The sequence below is a fragment of the Coffea arabica genome, chromosome 5c (genome assembly GCF_036785885.1).
Source record: "Coffea arabica cultivar ET-39 chromosome 5c, Coffea Arabica ET-39 HiFi, whole genome shotgun sequence".
Lineage (NCBI taxonomy): Eukaryota > Viridiplantae > Streptophyta > Magnoliopsida > Gentianales > Rubiaceae > Coffea > Coffea arabica.
Window position 1 is genome coordinate 35,894,955 of NC_092319.1, and position 16,820 is coordinate 35,911,774.

A 16,820-nucleotide genomic window follows, 5' to 3' on the forward strand; every position below is an offset into this window, starting at 1 on the left:
AGAAGAAGACTTCCTTTACCTTCCCTAGTTTGACGTAGGATTGGTTATTATTTTTAGGGCTGGTAAGACAGTATATTTGCAATGTGTAATTTGGAACGAAGGATCAAAGCTAGGCAGATGAAAGAACACTGAATGAGAAAGATCATCTATGAATATGTGAAACTATTAATGCTCCTATTGTGATAGAGAAATTTAAAGCTTGGGTTCAGCAGCTTTCCAATCAGCAGCTTTCCAATTGCTTACATTTCGAGTTTAAGCATCCTGTTATATGAAAGGTCAAATTAGAGGTTCTTTAATATCTATCCTTTGATCATCTTCTTGCCTATTCATTCTACATAATCTGCACTAAAGATCGGAATTTGGAAAATGTTATTGTCTTCTAGCCAGTTCGCCTAGTTTCATTCCTTTGATGATTGCACTTTTGTTGTTTTATTTACTGTTGACCTTTCTAAAAGGGCAGATCGATTTAACTTGACAGAACACCAGCTTGAGTTAATTTTTGAGTTATTTATCTTTTCCTTAAGTTGGAATATATATATATATATATATATATATATATATATATATATATATATATATATATATTTGTTGAATATCATGAACGAAGTTACATGTAACTTGGTATGTAGATTGTAGCGTGCCAAGCTTGTTACTTGTTTGGTATTGATTCAGGTGAGATGCATGTGATGGTTTGGTTAACAATAGCATGTCTATTGTCTGTCGCTATTCTCTTCCGCTAGCCTTTATCCTAAAGGCTAAATGTTTATCCGAGCTGCGGGTGCTTTTCTTCCTACTCTTAAAATTTGCTTTATCAATGGTCCAGTTTTGTAATTTACAGGGAACGGATTGCCAAATGCAAAGTTTGTCCAATTAACGATCAATCCTTCCACTAATAGACGAATTCTATCGTGCATACGCTTTTTGAGAAACCGTTTGCAGTTATAATTTACAAATTGCATTCTACGGGGTACATAACAGCTGAATTTAGCGGTTGCACAAGAGTCATTCCTTGACTCAGGCCTGAGTCGCACGCAGTTTGGCAGTCTTCGATTCAAACTCGATTGGAATGCTATATTTACTAAAGTTAGATATATATTTTATTCACTTAAATAATTATATTTTACTTGTATGTAATTTGAACTTAAGCTCATCTAGACACGAATTGCATGAACATGAGTTCGAACTCGAGCTCGAGTGTAAATGCTGGTAAATTCGAGTTTAACCTCAAAATGAAGTGTGTGACTTTTTTACAGCCTTAAGTGCTGGTAGGTTTACAAACACAATAATTTTCAAACTCAACGGTACCAAATGTGGTTAGGTTAATATTACAAAATGCTATGATTATTCCTAGGGGTGAGCAGATTCGGTTCGTATCGAATTCATAACCGATTTCAAATTCAATTCGGTAATTTGAAATCGGGTATTTGGTAATTCGGTACCAATTCGGTGCATACCGAATTCACCGAATTCTAATATGGTATAAAATAGGTAATGAGATTATGAATTTGGTAATAACCGATTTCGAATTCAAAATTCGGTAATTGAAATCGGGTACCGCATTACCGCATTCGAATACCAAATTGATATATAAAATTATATAATATATAGATAAATGTTATTTAGTATTAGTATATACTACTAATACTTTATTATATTATATAGGTAAATGCTATTAATAATAATTAGTATATGGTATTATCATCATATCATGTACTTATAATACTAATAATATATAATAATGTACAATATATTTATATTATTTTAGTATTTATTAATTGTTATATGACTACAATAATGCATAGTAATACATTACAATATAAGATAACTATAATAGTTATTATTTTATACATGAGTAACATACTAACATGACTAGAATTAGATAATAATTAATACATATATGTATAATACTAAATATTAAACAATAAACATAATTAGTAATTAGAATTTAGATATTGGTAATTTGATACATCATTCATGTTTGAATTATTGAATATTTGAATGCGTAATCTATAACTTGCAAGTATTAGTGTACTCTAAATTTACATTACATATTCACTAATCTTAAGGTTTTAAGTATAGATAAGACAACTAAACAGTGTAAGTGAATGTATATGAATTGCAAATCAATGTATTAGTGTATTGACTTTCACAATAACATATGTAAGTAAATAAGTTTAATTTTGATTTGAAATAAATTATAAGTTTGTAACTAACATAACTTATCACTAATCATTGTAATTTGTAAGTTTGTAACTAATATTACTTATTATTAATCGTTGTAAATTATAAATTCATAAATTATTACTAATCATTGTACAGTCTAAGGTTTATTCTAGTTTAAATTAATCACTTTTTATGTGTTCCTTAAATCATAGACTAAGGATTGTAGGTATAAGTGATCAAATAAGTTAAAATTCATATTATCTATTTACTAATCTTAAGGCTTTAAGTATAGACAAAATAACTAAGCTGTGTAAGTGAATGCATGTGAGTTGCAAATCAAGTAAATAAGTTTTATTTTGATTTGAAATAAATTATAAGTTTGTAACTAATATAACTTATCACTAATCATTGATTCATTGTAATTTATAAGTTTGTAACTAATATTACTTATTATTAATCATTGTAAATTATAAATTCATTGTAACTACTAACTAAATTAGTTTAAATTAATTACTTTTTATGTGTTTCTTAAATCATAGACCAAGGATTTTAGGTATAAGTGATCAAATAAATGCCAATTAAACCACAAAATGATTTGAACATAAGTAATGTGTTCAATTATGAATAAATTTGGGGATCAAATCAGTAATAATTTTTAAATCATTGAGGAGCATAATGAATGTATTATAATTTAGGAGCCCCAATTTATAAATTAAAAATTACAAAATCACTTCATTTGGGAAGAGTCGGATTTCATCTTCAGCTGATGACAAGTGAGAAAACAACCATTGCAAATTTGCAATATTGCATGGTGCCGTGACTGCCGTCACCTAGGGCTTTCACAGCACTAACACTCCCAAGTCCCAATTCCCAAATCGAAGCTGCTCTCCGCCTCTCCGGCCTCCGCCAGTCCGCCGCGCTCTACGCCTCCTGTCGGCTGTGTCCTGCCGTGCTGGTTCATCGCTGCCGAGTGTCGAAGACGAAGCACCAAGATCTCACTGGTTCATCGCTGGTTCATCACTGCTCATCTCTGGCTCGCTTAGGTAAGTGCTCCTCTGTTTTTGGCTCTGTGTATCTGGCATTAAAATGGGCCAAGATCGACTAGGAAATTTGTTATCCTGAATTGATAAGGGGACGAAATCTGAGCTTCGAATTGCAAACTCTAACTGTTGTAGTAGTTTAGATTAGGTGTGATATAACATAAGCTTTGTATTTTATACACAAGAAAGCTCTCTCCAGTTGTGCAGCCTTTAAAAGTTAAGGCCTTGGGGAAAAATTCCACCTTTTACCCGTTAGAAAAATTAAAAAGGAAAAAACTTGCTAAAATGAAAATTTTACCTCCTTGTCCGTGGAGATTCTCAATCTCTGGTGCACATCTAGTGAAAGTACGGCTCCAGAAGTTGTACCTAGGATTCTGGATATGAATTTTCTGCAATGTGTAAAAGAAGAAACATCTATGTATAAATAAGCAGAAAGGTCACCTTAATAAGCTCAATAATAGTAATCAGCTCCTGAATAAGTAATGGAAAGCATTGGAGCAAGTCTAGAACATATCGAAGAGAGCAATTTAGCTTTTATAACTACAAACCAGTAGAAGGCCTACATATGTCTAGCTTCTTTACATATTTTCAGTCTAATATTTGTAGCTTTCTCATGGCTTGCGGGGGTTGGTAGTTGCTGAACTATAAAGATTGGTTTTATATATTCTCTTAATTTGCTTCAGGGTTTTTTTTTACATAATAGATGAATTCGGTTGGACCGAATTCATTACCGTTTTCGAATTTGAAATCGGGTACCGCATGAATTCGGTAATGCCCAATTTGAAATTGAAAACGGTTTAGATTTCTATAGGTGCAATAACCGAAAAAACCGAATTCAGCGCACCGATTTACCGCATTTGCACCGAATGCTCACCCCTAATTATTCCTACGCCCAAGATTCCCTCCTAGGACTTTATGAAGTGGCAATACCCTGTGATTTCATGATAAGGCGAAGCAAACAGTTAACCGTTAGACGGTTTAACGGACGGTTAGTTAAATAACAGAAACTCCAATCTCTCTTTGGTACCGCCATAGAGTTATTAAACCCGATCTGAAAAAGGAACCGACGAAGATGTGTCAACAGGTCATTAGTTCAACTAGTGGGTGAGTAGTTGAATCAGCAGGTCACTAATTATATTTAAATATTATGTTTCATAATTTTTGGTATAAGATATATGATATGAACTATAACAAATAATGCCATAGCAAATGCTCATTTAATTTAATTTGATATAGAATAATTAATTCATATAAGAATCAGCAAAACATAAATTTATTTAGTAATCCACCAAACTTCAAGTGTAAAATTTTATCTGCGTTTAGTGTAATTATCTAGCTTATTTACGAAATTTAAGTGCAAAAATTTATTAAAAACAATATTTGTCTTTAAAATGAATAATGTAATATGTTATTTTTGAAATCCATTTTATAACTTATAGAGTTTGGAGGGTCATAAATTAAAAGATTCCAAATAAAATTTTTTTGAAAAAAAAAAAGAATAAAGATGAAATTGACAAAACATTCATATATTATAAGAAATCTACTCAACTAATGTATGGCAAGCGGTCCGATGGTGAGCATCAGAAGAGTTGGGGGGGCTGGTGGTGGCCGGCGGCGAAGGTGGTAGTGGGTTGAGGTGGGGGAGGAAGAAGAAGAAAGGAGGAAGGGAAATTATTTTTGCGTGTTTTGGGTATTTTAAAATGTGTAGTTTAAAATTTTAGAGAAATTTTTTTAGGTTACTGTAGTTAAAGTTGTTAAAAAACTGGTAAGAGACAAATTTAGTCAAAAACTCATTTGCCAAATAAGCCCCAGTTCGTAGACAAAATTGACGGGATTTCCTGTTTTAATCTGGTTGAACAGTCGGATTATTGATCGGTTAACATGTTCTATATTTAAACGATCTAATTAGAAATTTAACCCAATCCAATGGTCGGTTCACCAGATTGATCGGATTGATCGCTGGGTCGGGTCGGATTTAATAACTATAGTACCACACCTAAAAGCAATCCAAAAGAAAAAAAAAAAAGGAAAAACCCAAAAATCCCAGGCTAATTGATTAGAATATTGGTGTATAAAAGAAAAGTCAGACACTTGCGGGTCTGACAGGGGCATCGTATAAATCTATGGGTGCCGGGCCGTGTCAGCCCGGCACCTGACACCAAAAAAATATTGCACTTAAACATTCCTAACAAATAGATAAACAAATAAGTCATATTAAACAAAATAAACAAAGAAACAAAATAAACAAAACAGTAAACAAAGAAAGAGAAGTAAACTTAATACATAATCCTAGGTCACATATCAAGTTTAAATTAATTCCTAAATTAAAGTCAAACTAATTAAAACTTAATTTGAGTAATTGAGAAGGCAAATAAACCTAACTTTGAATTCTCTAAACAAGGGATCATATGGAAACATTTAAATTAAAGTTCCAACTTCAACTAATAAAGTTTCAGAAACTAGGGGTCAAAATTAACAAGAAAGGGAAAGTTGAAGGAATTGACTGCAATTTTGAAATTTGTCTTCCTATAAAACGAATTTAATTGCTATGCCTCTGTTTCTTCTCTGCTCAAGTTCGCCAATGTTGGACCACAGCCTCCTCTCTCTCACGTATGGGCACACACTCACATAATGGCCCCAGAATAAGGTCAAATTTTGGGTAAAAGATAGAAAGGTAAAAACATATACAACTGTCACATTTGTTGCTTATGATACAAAAGTAAAAATCAAGATACTGAGCATGTCGAATTAAATCAAACTTGAATAAGCATCTATTGTTTCCTTAATCTCAATAAGTAATTTCATCAATTGAGCTAATATAATCAATTAAGTAATTCAAAGCACGTGCAAGAAAAGATGGCGTCAATAGACTCAGAGATCTCAAGAAGATTATATTTGCTGAAAAAAGGGAAATAAAGCGACTCACACAAGGTTCAGAGAAGTTAAAGGAAAATGTAATTTGGTTTTACAGTATTTGCAAGTTATGCATCTTCCCCAATTTAGTTCCTTTGTTTAGATTAGTCATGCAATATTTGTCTTGAATATATTTATGTGATTAACTAGGCTACCGAGCTTCAGAACAAGATAGAAAATGAAAGAGGTAAAAGGTTGAGAATCAAAAAGTCAAAAGTTGACAGAAATCAGTCCTTAAGTTCATGAAACAACCAAAATAGATGTGAGGTTCTATGGATATGTATATCTCAGTTAACTAAAACTGCTTATTCGACGGGACATGAAAAAAAAAAAGGGACTAGATCAATCACCACGAAGTTCAAAGCAAAACAGGTGAGAAAACAACAAGGCTGAAGAATGGATTGAGGATTCAGAAGGACAAATAACATCTTAATGCAGAGAAATAATCATGCATAACTACCTTCAAAGAGATTTAGCAGAAGGCGTTTATTGTTCAGGAGACTTATCTAACAATACTCAGACCATTAAACTTAAGTACATATGTTTTTCCATTCAAAAGTGTTTAATGCAGACTCGCAGAGGTATTACCCTTATTTCTTGCATTCCTCTTTCTGGCATCGGCTATAATCAACCTATCAGAATGGGTTTTTTAATAGCAATAGCCCAGGGATTATCCAAAGCTGACTCCCCTAAAGCTTGATGGCAACTCAATATATTAGCAAAGGTGGGATCCACCAAAATGGATCTCCATTTCCCATATTCAGTTGAGGCATTTTAACAAACAGGTTATGAGCATATGCCCCAAAACTTAAAACCCAAGTTGCAGTCTTCCAACTTCAATGGGGCAGTTAAGAACAAAATCGTAAACAAATTTCAGCACATTTATAAATTGCACATAAATTTTTTAGAGCTTTCAGATTAGATGTAGAAATTATGTAAGAAGAAACATACAAAATTATTCCGCCGCAGAAGATCAACTGAGTGGTGGCGTGATCAGTTCTGGTGACCGCTGTGGAGCCCTCTTTTCCTCCTCCCCTTTTATTCTTGATTTGATCTATTTTTCTCCTCTTTTTTTCCCCCTTTTTTGTTGGGATTTTGGCTAATTGATTAGAATATAGGTGAAAAAAAAAATATTCAGACACTTGCGGGTCTGACAGGGGTTCTGTATATATCTATGTCAGCCCGGCACTTGACACAAAAATATTTTTTTTTTAATAAAAGACACATGGACACAGCCCGGCACCTGACAAAGACTGCAAAAGCTGGCTGCCGGGCACTCTCTGCCCGGCAGCCAGTCAAAGGGGAGTCAGTACTTGTTTTGCAGCTTCAAGGAGAGACACTCCACTAGGCCTTGTATCTTTTCCCAAGAAAACCTCTGCTGCCCATTCTCCATCAAGTGCAATTTTTTCCTTCTTAACAAAATCATCTAAAATCTGTTTCAAAGAAAATGTAAATGCTCATCTTTTGTACCTGATAATAAGTAAAATTATGACTGAAACAAAAAAACCTGAGATGACACCTAACTCAGATATAAATATAATAGCGCATGGCAACTAGGTGCAGAATAAGTTTTAAACTAGTAGCGTATGTTGATTTAAGATGTGTGATAAACGCTGCTGTTAGTCTAAATCTCTTATACCAGCTACAAACACACCATAATAAGCACCATTACATACCACAGATTCTTTCCCTACCCAAACCTAAGGTCTAATCATAATCCAAAAAGTACCTATACTGTCCATACAAACTAGACTGAGAAAGGAATTAAATCAACGAATTTTGCCAAAATCAGGTCCAGATGGATAGCAGAAAGAAATTACCAAAAAAAAAAAGTGAAGAGAACATGGTGGATTGCCAATCAATTACAACTTTTGAACTACATATTCTAGAGGCATATATTAACGAATTTGACAAAATGAACCTTAGCTTGTTAGTGCTACATTTTACACCTTTTCGCATGCATTTACTGAATTTAGTAAATAAATGAACAACACAATCACTTCTTTCTTATTCATTAGATAGGCAGCAAAACATGACGTTTCCCCCAATTCTCCTAAGAATTAAGGAAGTGCATAAATAAAGAGAATAACCAGCTCAAATGAGACATCACCTCAACCAGGGTATAGGAATCAGGTGCATTAGCAAGTGACTCAGCAAATGGTTCCCAATCCTGAGTCAACATTCCACCACTAGGGTCTGCTACTTTGATTCCATTATCGGAAATTTCATTGTGTGATGCGGTGATCATAAGTCCAATGACTGCCCTGGTTTTGAGTGATCTCAGCGCTGCCAATAATCCAACTCTGTACACTGCTGATTCTAGCAATGATGCATCGGCTCTGAACCCCGATGTTCCGTATGATAGCTTCACGCCTTGTGGAGGCGAGAAGTGAGATGAGATGTCGAGGAGAATAGATCGCTGTTTATCATTCATCTTTCTCTTATTTCTTTTGCTTTGAAGATTACAGAGAAATTCTTTGGACTTGAAGTTTAAACCTCAGAAACTGCTAAACCTCAGCCAGCTTTTGCAGTCTTTGTCAGGTGCCGAGCTGTATCCATGTGTCTTTTATAAAAAAAAAAAAAAAATATTTTTGTGTCAGGTGCCGGGCTCTGACATAGATATATACAGAACCCCTGTCAGACCCACAAGTGTCTGAATATTTTTTTTTCCACCTATATTCTAATCAATTAGCCAAAATCCCAAAGGAAAAAGCAACAAAAAAGGGGGAAAAAAAGAGGAGAAAGATAGATCAAATCAAGAACAAAAGGGGAGGAGGAAAAGAGGGCTCCACAGCGGTCACCAGAACTGATCACGCCACCACTCAGTTGATCTTCTGCGGCGGAATAATTTTGTACGTTTCTTCTTACATAATTTCTACATCTAATCTGAAAGCTCTAAAAAATTTATGTGCAATTTATAAATGTGCTGAAATTTGTTTACGATTTTGTTCTTAACTGCCCCATTGAAGTTGGAAGACTGCAACTTGGGTTTTAAGTTTTGGGGCATATGCCCATAACCTGTTTGTTAAAATGCCTCAACTGAATATGGGAAATGGAGATCCATTTTGGTGGATCCCACCTTTGCTAATATATTGAGTTGCCATCAAGCTTTAGGGGAGTCAGCTTTGGATAATCCCTGGGCTATTGCTATTAAAAAACCCATTCTGATAGGTTGATTATAGCCGATGCCAGAAAGAGGAATGCAAGAAATAAGGGTAATACCTCTGCGAGTCTGCATTAAACACTTTTGAATGGAAAAACATATGTACTTAAGTTTAATGGTCTGAGTATTGTTAGATAAGTCTCCTGAACAATAAACGCCTTCTGTTCAATCTCTTTGAAGGTAGTTATGCATGATTATTTCTCTGCATTAAGATGTTATTTGTCCTTCTGAATCCTCAATCCATTCTTCAGCCTTGTTGTTGTTTTCTCACCTGTTTTGCTTTGAACTTCGTGGTGATTGATCTAGTCCCTTTTTTTTTTCATGTCCCGTCGAATAAGCAGTTTTAGTTAACTGAGATATGCATATCCATAGAACCTCACATCTATTTTGGTTGTTTCATGAACTTAAGGACTGATTTCTGTCAACTTTTGACTTTTTGATTCTCAACCTTTTACCTCTTTCATTTTCTATCTTGTTCTGAAGCTCGGTAGCCTAGTTAATCGCATAAATATATTCAAGACAAATATTGCATGACTAATCCAAACAAAGGAACTAAATTGGGGAAGATGCATAACTTGCAAATACTGTAAAACCAAATTACATTTTCCTTTAACTTCTCTGAACCTTGTGTGAGTCGCTTTATTTCCCTTTTTTCAGCAAATATAATCTTCTTGAGATCTCTGAGTCTATTGACGCCATCTTTTCTTGCACGTGCTTTGAATTACTTAATTGATTATATTAGCTCAATTGATGAAATTACTTGTTGAGATTAAGGAAACAATAGATGCTTATTCAAGTTTGATTTAATTCGACATGCTCAGTATTTTGATTTTTACTTTTGTATCATAAGCAGCAAATGTGACAGTTGTGTATGTTTTTACCTTTCTATCTTTTACCCAAAATTTGACCTTATTCTGGGGCCATTATGTGAGTGTGTGCCCATACGTGAGAGAGAGGAGGCTGTGGTCCAACATTGGCGAACTTGAGCAGAGAAGAAACAGAGGCATAGCAATTAAATTCGTTTTATAGGAAGACAAATTTCAAAATTGCAGTCAATTCCTTCAACTTTCCCTTTCTTGTTAATTTTGACCCCTAGTTTCTGAAACTTTATTAGTTGAAGTTGGAACTTTAATTTAAATGTTTCCATATGATCCCTTGTTTAGAGAATTCAAAGTTAGGTTTATTTGCTTTCTCAATTACTCAAATTAAGTTTTAATTAGTTTGACTTTAATTTAGGAATTAATTTAAACTTGATATGTGACATAGGATTATGTATTAAGTTTACTTCTCTTTCTTTGTTTACTGTTTTGTTTATTTTGTGGAATATGATTCTGGGTGTCGAGAGTGCGCCATTTCACCGCTTTTCCAGCAGAAGCTTGTACTTAGGTACTTTGACTTATTTGTTTATCTATTTGTTAGGAATGTTTAAGTGCAATATTTTCCTTTATGTTTATCATATGCATGTTACTTTCATAGCTTAAGTTATCTCATTTTTGGCCATAAAACTGGAAAAGCAACACCTAGACTAGCAGTTGTTTGCAGTGAGTGTGGGAGGTTCTCAAGGCTGACACCTTGATCTTCCTCACCATTGAGCTCATAAACTCATTTTGTCTTGTTTCCAAAGGACCAGGTAAAAGGATCTAGTTTTATCAATTCAGAATAAAAAATTTATTTTCTACAAATTGTTTAGGTGACTTCGTACTCTGAGAATTTAATATCGAGTTGCCACTCCTAGTTTTTGGTAACCCTTGCCTAGACTATTGGTGAGCCTATTCACCATCCCATTTGCCAAGTCTTTTTTTAGGCTATTTCTTTTTTCTCTTTTATTTATTTAAAAATAAAATTTCCTGAAAAAAAAAAATCTTTATTTTGGTTTCGTTTTGTTGCTCTACATTTGTACTTTTGCTAATATAGTAGCTTCATATAGTCCTCTATGTACATTAAAATGCTTTTCTTGTTTTGCCTCCATTTTGTATCTGCATGGATAGAGTTTACTGCTTATGTGGTGAAACTTAGTGTTCTTGTAGCTGCATGTAGTCCTTTCGTAAGTCCAATATGTTCACTCTGTGTTAGCTCTACTTTAGTAGGTGTATGTGTATAGCCTGCTGTGTATGAGATGAAAGTTTGGATTGTGGTAAAGGTTTTGAAATTTCGTGTTAAGTTTTTGTACGTGTATTGTTTTTTGCATTAGGCAACCACCGTTTGTTTTTTTTTTTATGTTCTTTTGGTTAGTCAATTGTGATCCTGATTATTCTGATTGATATTCATAATTGCTCTTCTCTCTCTGTTACATAATGGATGGAGGGTAACAAAATTCATGGATTGCCATCATTTAAGCTAATTAAACTTAATTACTCCTATGAGAAGAAAAGACCAAGAAAAATAAAACAACATTAAATAATTAAAGGTGGTGTGAGCAGGACATCATCCTGTATTATCTGTACAATTGGGTTATATGGTTTATCATAGTGTACATGGTAGGTTTAAACCTTTTAAGTGGTAGATGTGGCAGTTGACTTTTCAAGTGTCTCTTTGATCCTATCAAACCTATGGGGATGAGCATGAACATGGTTTTAATGCTTTTCACTGCTTTTTATGTGTGACTTATGCTTGTTCTATGACATGTTTAGCCTGCTAAACTTAGATATCATCTTTATGTAGCGAAGTTGTAGCCTATCATCAGAAGCCTGGAGCTAGCTTGATCTTTTGGTTAGCAGTTTCTGAGGTTTAAACTTCAAGTCCAAAGAATTTCTCTGTAATCTTCAAAGCAAAAGAAATAAGAGAAAGATGAATGATAAACAGCGATCTATTCTCCTCGACATCTCATCTCGCTTCTCGCCTCCACAAGGCGTGAAGCTATCATACGGAACATCGGGGTTCAGAGCCGATGCATCATTGCTAGAATCAGCGGTGTATAGAGTTGGATTATTGGCAGCGCTGAGATCACTCAAAACCAGGGCAGTCATTGGACTTATGATCACCGCATCACACAATGAAATTTCCGATAATGGAATCAAAGTAGCAGACCCCAGTGGTGGAATGTTGACTCAGGATTGGGAACCATTTGCTGAGTCACTTGCCAATGCACCTGATTCCTATACCCTGGTTGAGGTGATGTCTCATTTGAGCTGGTTATTCTCTTTATTTATGCACTTCCTTAATTCTTAGGAGAATTGGGGGAAACGTCATGTTTTGCTGCCTATCTAATGAATAAGAAAGAAGTGATTGTGTTGTTCATTTATTTACTAAATTCAGTAAATGCATGCGAAAAGGTGTAAAATGTAGCACTAACAAGCTAAGGTTCATTTTGTCAAATTCGTTAATATATGCCTCTAGAATATGTAGTTCAAAAGTTGTAATTGATTGGCAATCCACCATGTTCTCTTCACTTTTTTTTTTTGGTAATTTCTTTCTGCTATCCATCTGGACCTGATTTTGGCAAAATTCGTTGATTTAATTCCTTTCTCAGTCTAGTTTGTATGGACAGTATAGGTACTTTTTGGATTATGATTAGACCTTAGGTTTGGGTAGGGAAAGAATCTGTGGTATGTAATGGTGCTTATTATGGTGTGTTTGTAGCTGGTATAAGAGATTTAGACTAACAGCAGCGTTTATCACACATCTTAAATCAACATACGCTACTAGTTTAAAACTTATTCTGCACCTAGTTGCCATGCGCTATTATATTTATATTTGAGTTAGGTGTCATCTCAGGTTTTTTTGTTTCAGTCATAATTTTACTTATTATCAGGTACAAAAGATGAGCATTTACATTTTCTTTGAAACAGATTTTAGATGATTTTGTTAAGAAGGAAAAAATTGCACTTGATGGAGAATGGGCAGCAGAGGTTTTCTTGGGAAGAGATACAAGGCCTAGTGGAGTGTCTCTCCTTGAAGCTGCAAAACAAGTACTGACTCCCCTTTAACATAATGAAATTATTTTCAGCATTTACAAGTTCATAGGCATATAAAATATAAGTTGCCTGTAAATGTGTTAAACTTTGGTGATTGCAGACAAGCACACCTTACTTCGGCGTTTAACTCTTTTTGTCTTAGTAATTGTTGGATGATTACTTCAAAGGACTGACATTAATATCAGGGGGTTGCTTCTATTGTCAAAGCCAATGCCAAGGACATGGGAGTTCTAACAACACCACAACTGCATTGGATGGTTCGTGCTAGAAACAAGGGCCTGGAAGCATCTGAGCATAATTACTTTGACCAGCTTTCAAGCTCTTTCAGGTTATTTCTGTGTGTATAACTTTCTTATGTTGTCTTTTGTCTGTTGCTTCAATCTAAAATACTTCTCTCTGAAATACTTTTACTTTTTATATTTCTGAAGATGTTCATCTTCCGCATCTGTCTAGGTGCTTGCTGGAATTGATCCCTCAAGGCAGTAGAATCGTTGGTACTAATGACAAACTGATTGTGGATGGAGCAGATGGTATTGGTGCAGAAAAACTTGAAAGTCTGAAAGGGCTGTTAAATGGCTTGTGTGTAGAAGTTCGTAATTCTGGTAATGGTGTACTTAATGAAGGTGTTGGTGCTGACTATGTGCAGAAAGAGAAGGTAGTGCCTCGTGGATTTGGTCCTGCTGATGTTGGAATCAGGTGAGCAGTCATAGTTTTTCATTTTGAGTAGAACAATCTCTCTAGCACCTGCTGTTGAATGAGTCTCCATATTTGCATATAGGACTTATAGCATTTGCCTTAATTGAGGATGAATTGTAGTCTTCCAGTTCGATTGGAAAATGAAACGCAATCCTGTTTTTCATGGTCATTCATGCTAGTTCCAAGAATAGTGCCCCTAGATCTGGTTCTTTGTGACCATGTGACATTGAGGTCACTTATTCCCTTCCATACCTTGTAGGCCCTGCTAGGAAATTTAGATCTTGTCTTGTTGCCATACTTAGACATGAGAGATGGTCTTTGGTGGATCTAAATAATTTCTGAAGTTGATTGTGTCAATCGCTACCATAGTTCCCCAAAGTTTTGGGATTGTTGATGTGGTTTCTGCCTGCAGCAGTTATAGAAAAACAGTACCTATGAGCATCATTTTTCGACTTACAATTATTCTTTTTGGTTTTAAGTTTTTTAAGTACATGATATGGAAAGTTCTTCAAAGCTTGAACTAACTCTTCTCCATTATTACGTTATAATTCATCTAGTATGGTATTTAAGGACTTTTCTGTTTGCTTGATGGTGGATGGGATGTGGGAACTGAAACTTAAATGTTACTAATGTTCCAGGTGCGCTAGTTTCGATGGAGATGCTGATCGGCTTGTGTATTTCTTAGTTCAACCAAATAGTAACAAAATTGAACTTGTTGACGGTGACAAGATAATGGCTTTATTTGCTTTATTCCTTGAAGAACAATTAAGTATTCTGAACAAGAGTGGAGATGTTACAGTTAGGCCAAATCAAACACGTCTCGGGATTGTGCAGACAGCTTATGCAAATGGCGCATCCACTAGTTACCTAAAGCAATTGGGCCTAGAAGTTGTGTTCACTCCCACTGGTGTCAAACACGTGCATGAGAAAGCTGCTGAATACGATATTGGGATCTATTTTGAGGCAAATGGGCATGGAACTGTCTTGTTTTCTGAAGCTTACTTGTGCTATTTAGAGGATATAAACAGTAATTTATCATTAACTTCAACAGGTCTGTCATCAAGTTCTGTTCCTTAATCATCTTGCTGGTTAGGTCTTCTTAACTTGCATACTTATAAGTTGATCGTTCCATGTTCAGAGAAACAAAAGGCTGCTTCAAGACTTTTGGCTGTAAGTAAATTGATCAATCAGGCTGTAGGGGATGCCCTCAGTGGGCTGCTTTTGGTGGAAGCCATCTTACAGCATTTGGGGTGGTCTATCCAAAGGTGGAATGAGCTTTACCATGACTTACCCAGCAGACAACTTAAGGTTGTTTTTCTTTTTAATATATATGTAAATATTATTTAGAGAATGCGTTCTATTGGAATTCCTTCTGTTGTTGGATCACCCAATACAAATTTGGTCAGGATAAAAATTTTTTTTTTTTTGAATGCCAGCAAATTTGTGTTTGGGTATATCCAAGCCTGCTATACTATCTTGCTTCACATTTTCAAATGCTTTTTAATCCTACCATCATGTTGTTCCTTTTCTGGTCTAAGTTCGTTTTGTTAAGGACCTAGATGGTCTGTCATCTAGGTGTTGGATATGTGAGCAGTATACTGTATGCTCTTATGTTTATTGGCTTTAACTTCACTACAATGTCTAGGATTCTTTGCTTTATTCTCCTCCAAGCGGAAGATGTGTCTGAATAAGCAAATCTAAAGTATGATCACCATTTAAATGCTGCATATTTGCTGAAGAATGTGTTTTTTGTTAGTCTAAGGTGGATACATACAGTTATATGTGAAAATTTATTTCACAATTTTCCTTTCTGGTATGTAGGTAAAGGTGCTTGACAGAGCAGCAGTTGTCACGGCGAATGCGGAAACTGTAGTTGTCAAACCCAGTGGAATTCAAGAAGCCATTAATGCTGAAATTGGTAAACTTGAAGAACCTCTCTCTCTCTCAAAAAGTGTTTTTCCTTGTCCAGTTTTCATGTATTAAGTTCATTCTACCTGAGATGATTCTTCCTGCACCCATGAGGCTACAGCAGTAGACTTGTGAACTATTGGACTCCTTTTTGGGGCAGGGACAAAATGTCGTTCTGTTTCATCTTGTGACAAAACTGGGCTATCATGACCTGATGCTTGAGACTCTGCACTTGCATTTGGTGCTTAGTTTTTCTGTGATTGCAACTGATTTCTGGTGTCTAGATAATTTGATAGTTAATCATTTTGATCTTTTCTTTTCTACAGCCAAATACCACAAAGGAAGATGTTTCATACGGCCTTCTGGAACAGAAGATGTGGTTAGAGTATATGCTGAAGCAAGCACCCAAGAAGCAGCAGATGGTCTAGCTTATTCAGTGGCGAAATTGGCGGATCAGTTCCTTGGTTCTACCAATTCTTAGTCAATTCTGGATTGTGCCCTTTTCACCAAATCCATTCATACCTTCCCAGGATCGCTTACTACCCTCTAGATGTTGGATACTGGACCTACTTGGCTATGCAAATGACACATTTATACACTCGCTAAACATTATGGCCGCTTCTTCCCTGCACTTCTACATCAGTTTAAACTAGATTTTTGTAATTGAGAAAAATCTGAAGTATAGCAGCATTGTACTAGATTCTGTGTTGGAAGATGCAGTTTTTCAGCCTCTGCAGTGGAAGAGGTATTCTGACTGCCAAAATAAATGATTCTTCAGCTGACGCCTTTCCTTGTATTAGATTCTTTCAACTTTTGCAAGTCACAGTAACATGTCTTAAAGGTGATTTAACATAGGTATTAGATTCACCTATGTTAAATCACCTTTAAGACGTCTGTTAAATCACCTTTAAGACATCTGTTATCCTTAGGTATTTACCTATGTTAAATCACCTTGCAGGTAGTTCTGCTTGCTCTATACTATCACATTATCAGTAGAATTTCAAACAATGCAATAGTACTATT

General features: G+C 35.1%; 1 protein-coding gene across 3 annotated transcripts; it reads left to right on the forward strand.

Moving 5' to 3' along the window:
• Positions 1–2,677: 2,677 nt before the first annotated feature.
• On the forward strand, positions 2,678–16,579 carry LOC113719875 (phosphoacetylglucosamine mutase). 3 transcript variants are annotated; one of them, XM_072050832.1, is made up of 9 exons: positions 2,678–3,206; positions 11,941–12,390; positions 13,068–13,187; positions 13,379–13,521; positions 13,647–13,889; positions 14,528–14,940; positions 15,028–15,197; positions 15,711–15,807; positions 16,124–16,579. In XM_072050832.1, exons 2-9 carry the CDS (start codon positions 12,067–12,069, stop codon positions 16,276–16,278), a joined length of 1,665 nt encoding a protein of 554 aa, XP_071906933.1. In that variant the 5' UTR covers positions 2,678–3,206; positions 11,941–12,066; the 3' UTR covers positions 16,279–16,579. The 3 variants fall into 3 exon arrangements, with proteins under 3 accessions (XP_071906933.1, XP_071906935.1, XP_071906934.1); XM_072050834.1 differs by having other exon boundaries at positions 11,946–12,390; XM_072050833.1 differs by lacking the exon at positions 2,678–3,206 and adding an exon at positions 8,823–8,968.
• The last annotated feature ends 241 nt before the right edge of the window (positions 16,580–16,820 follow it).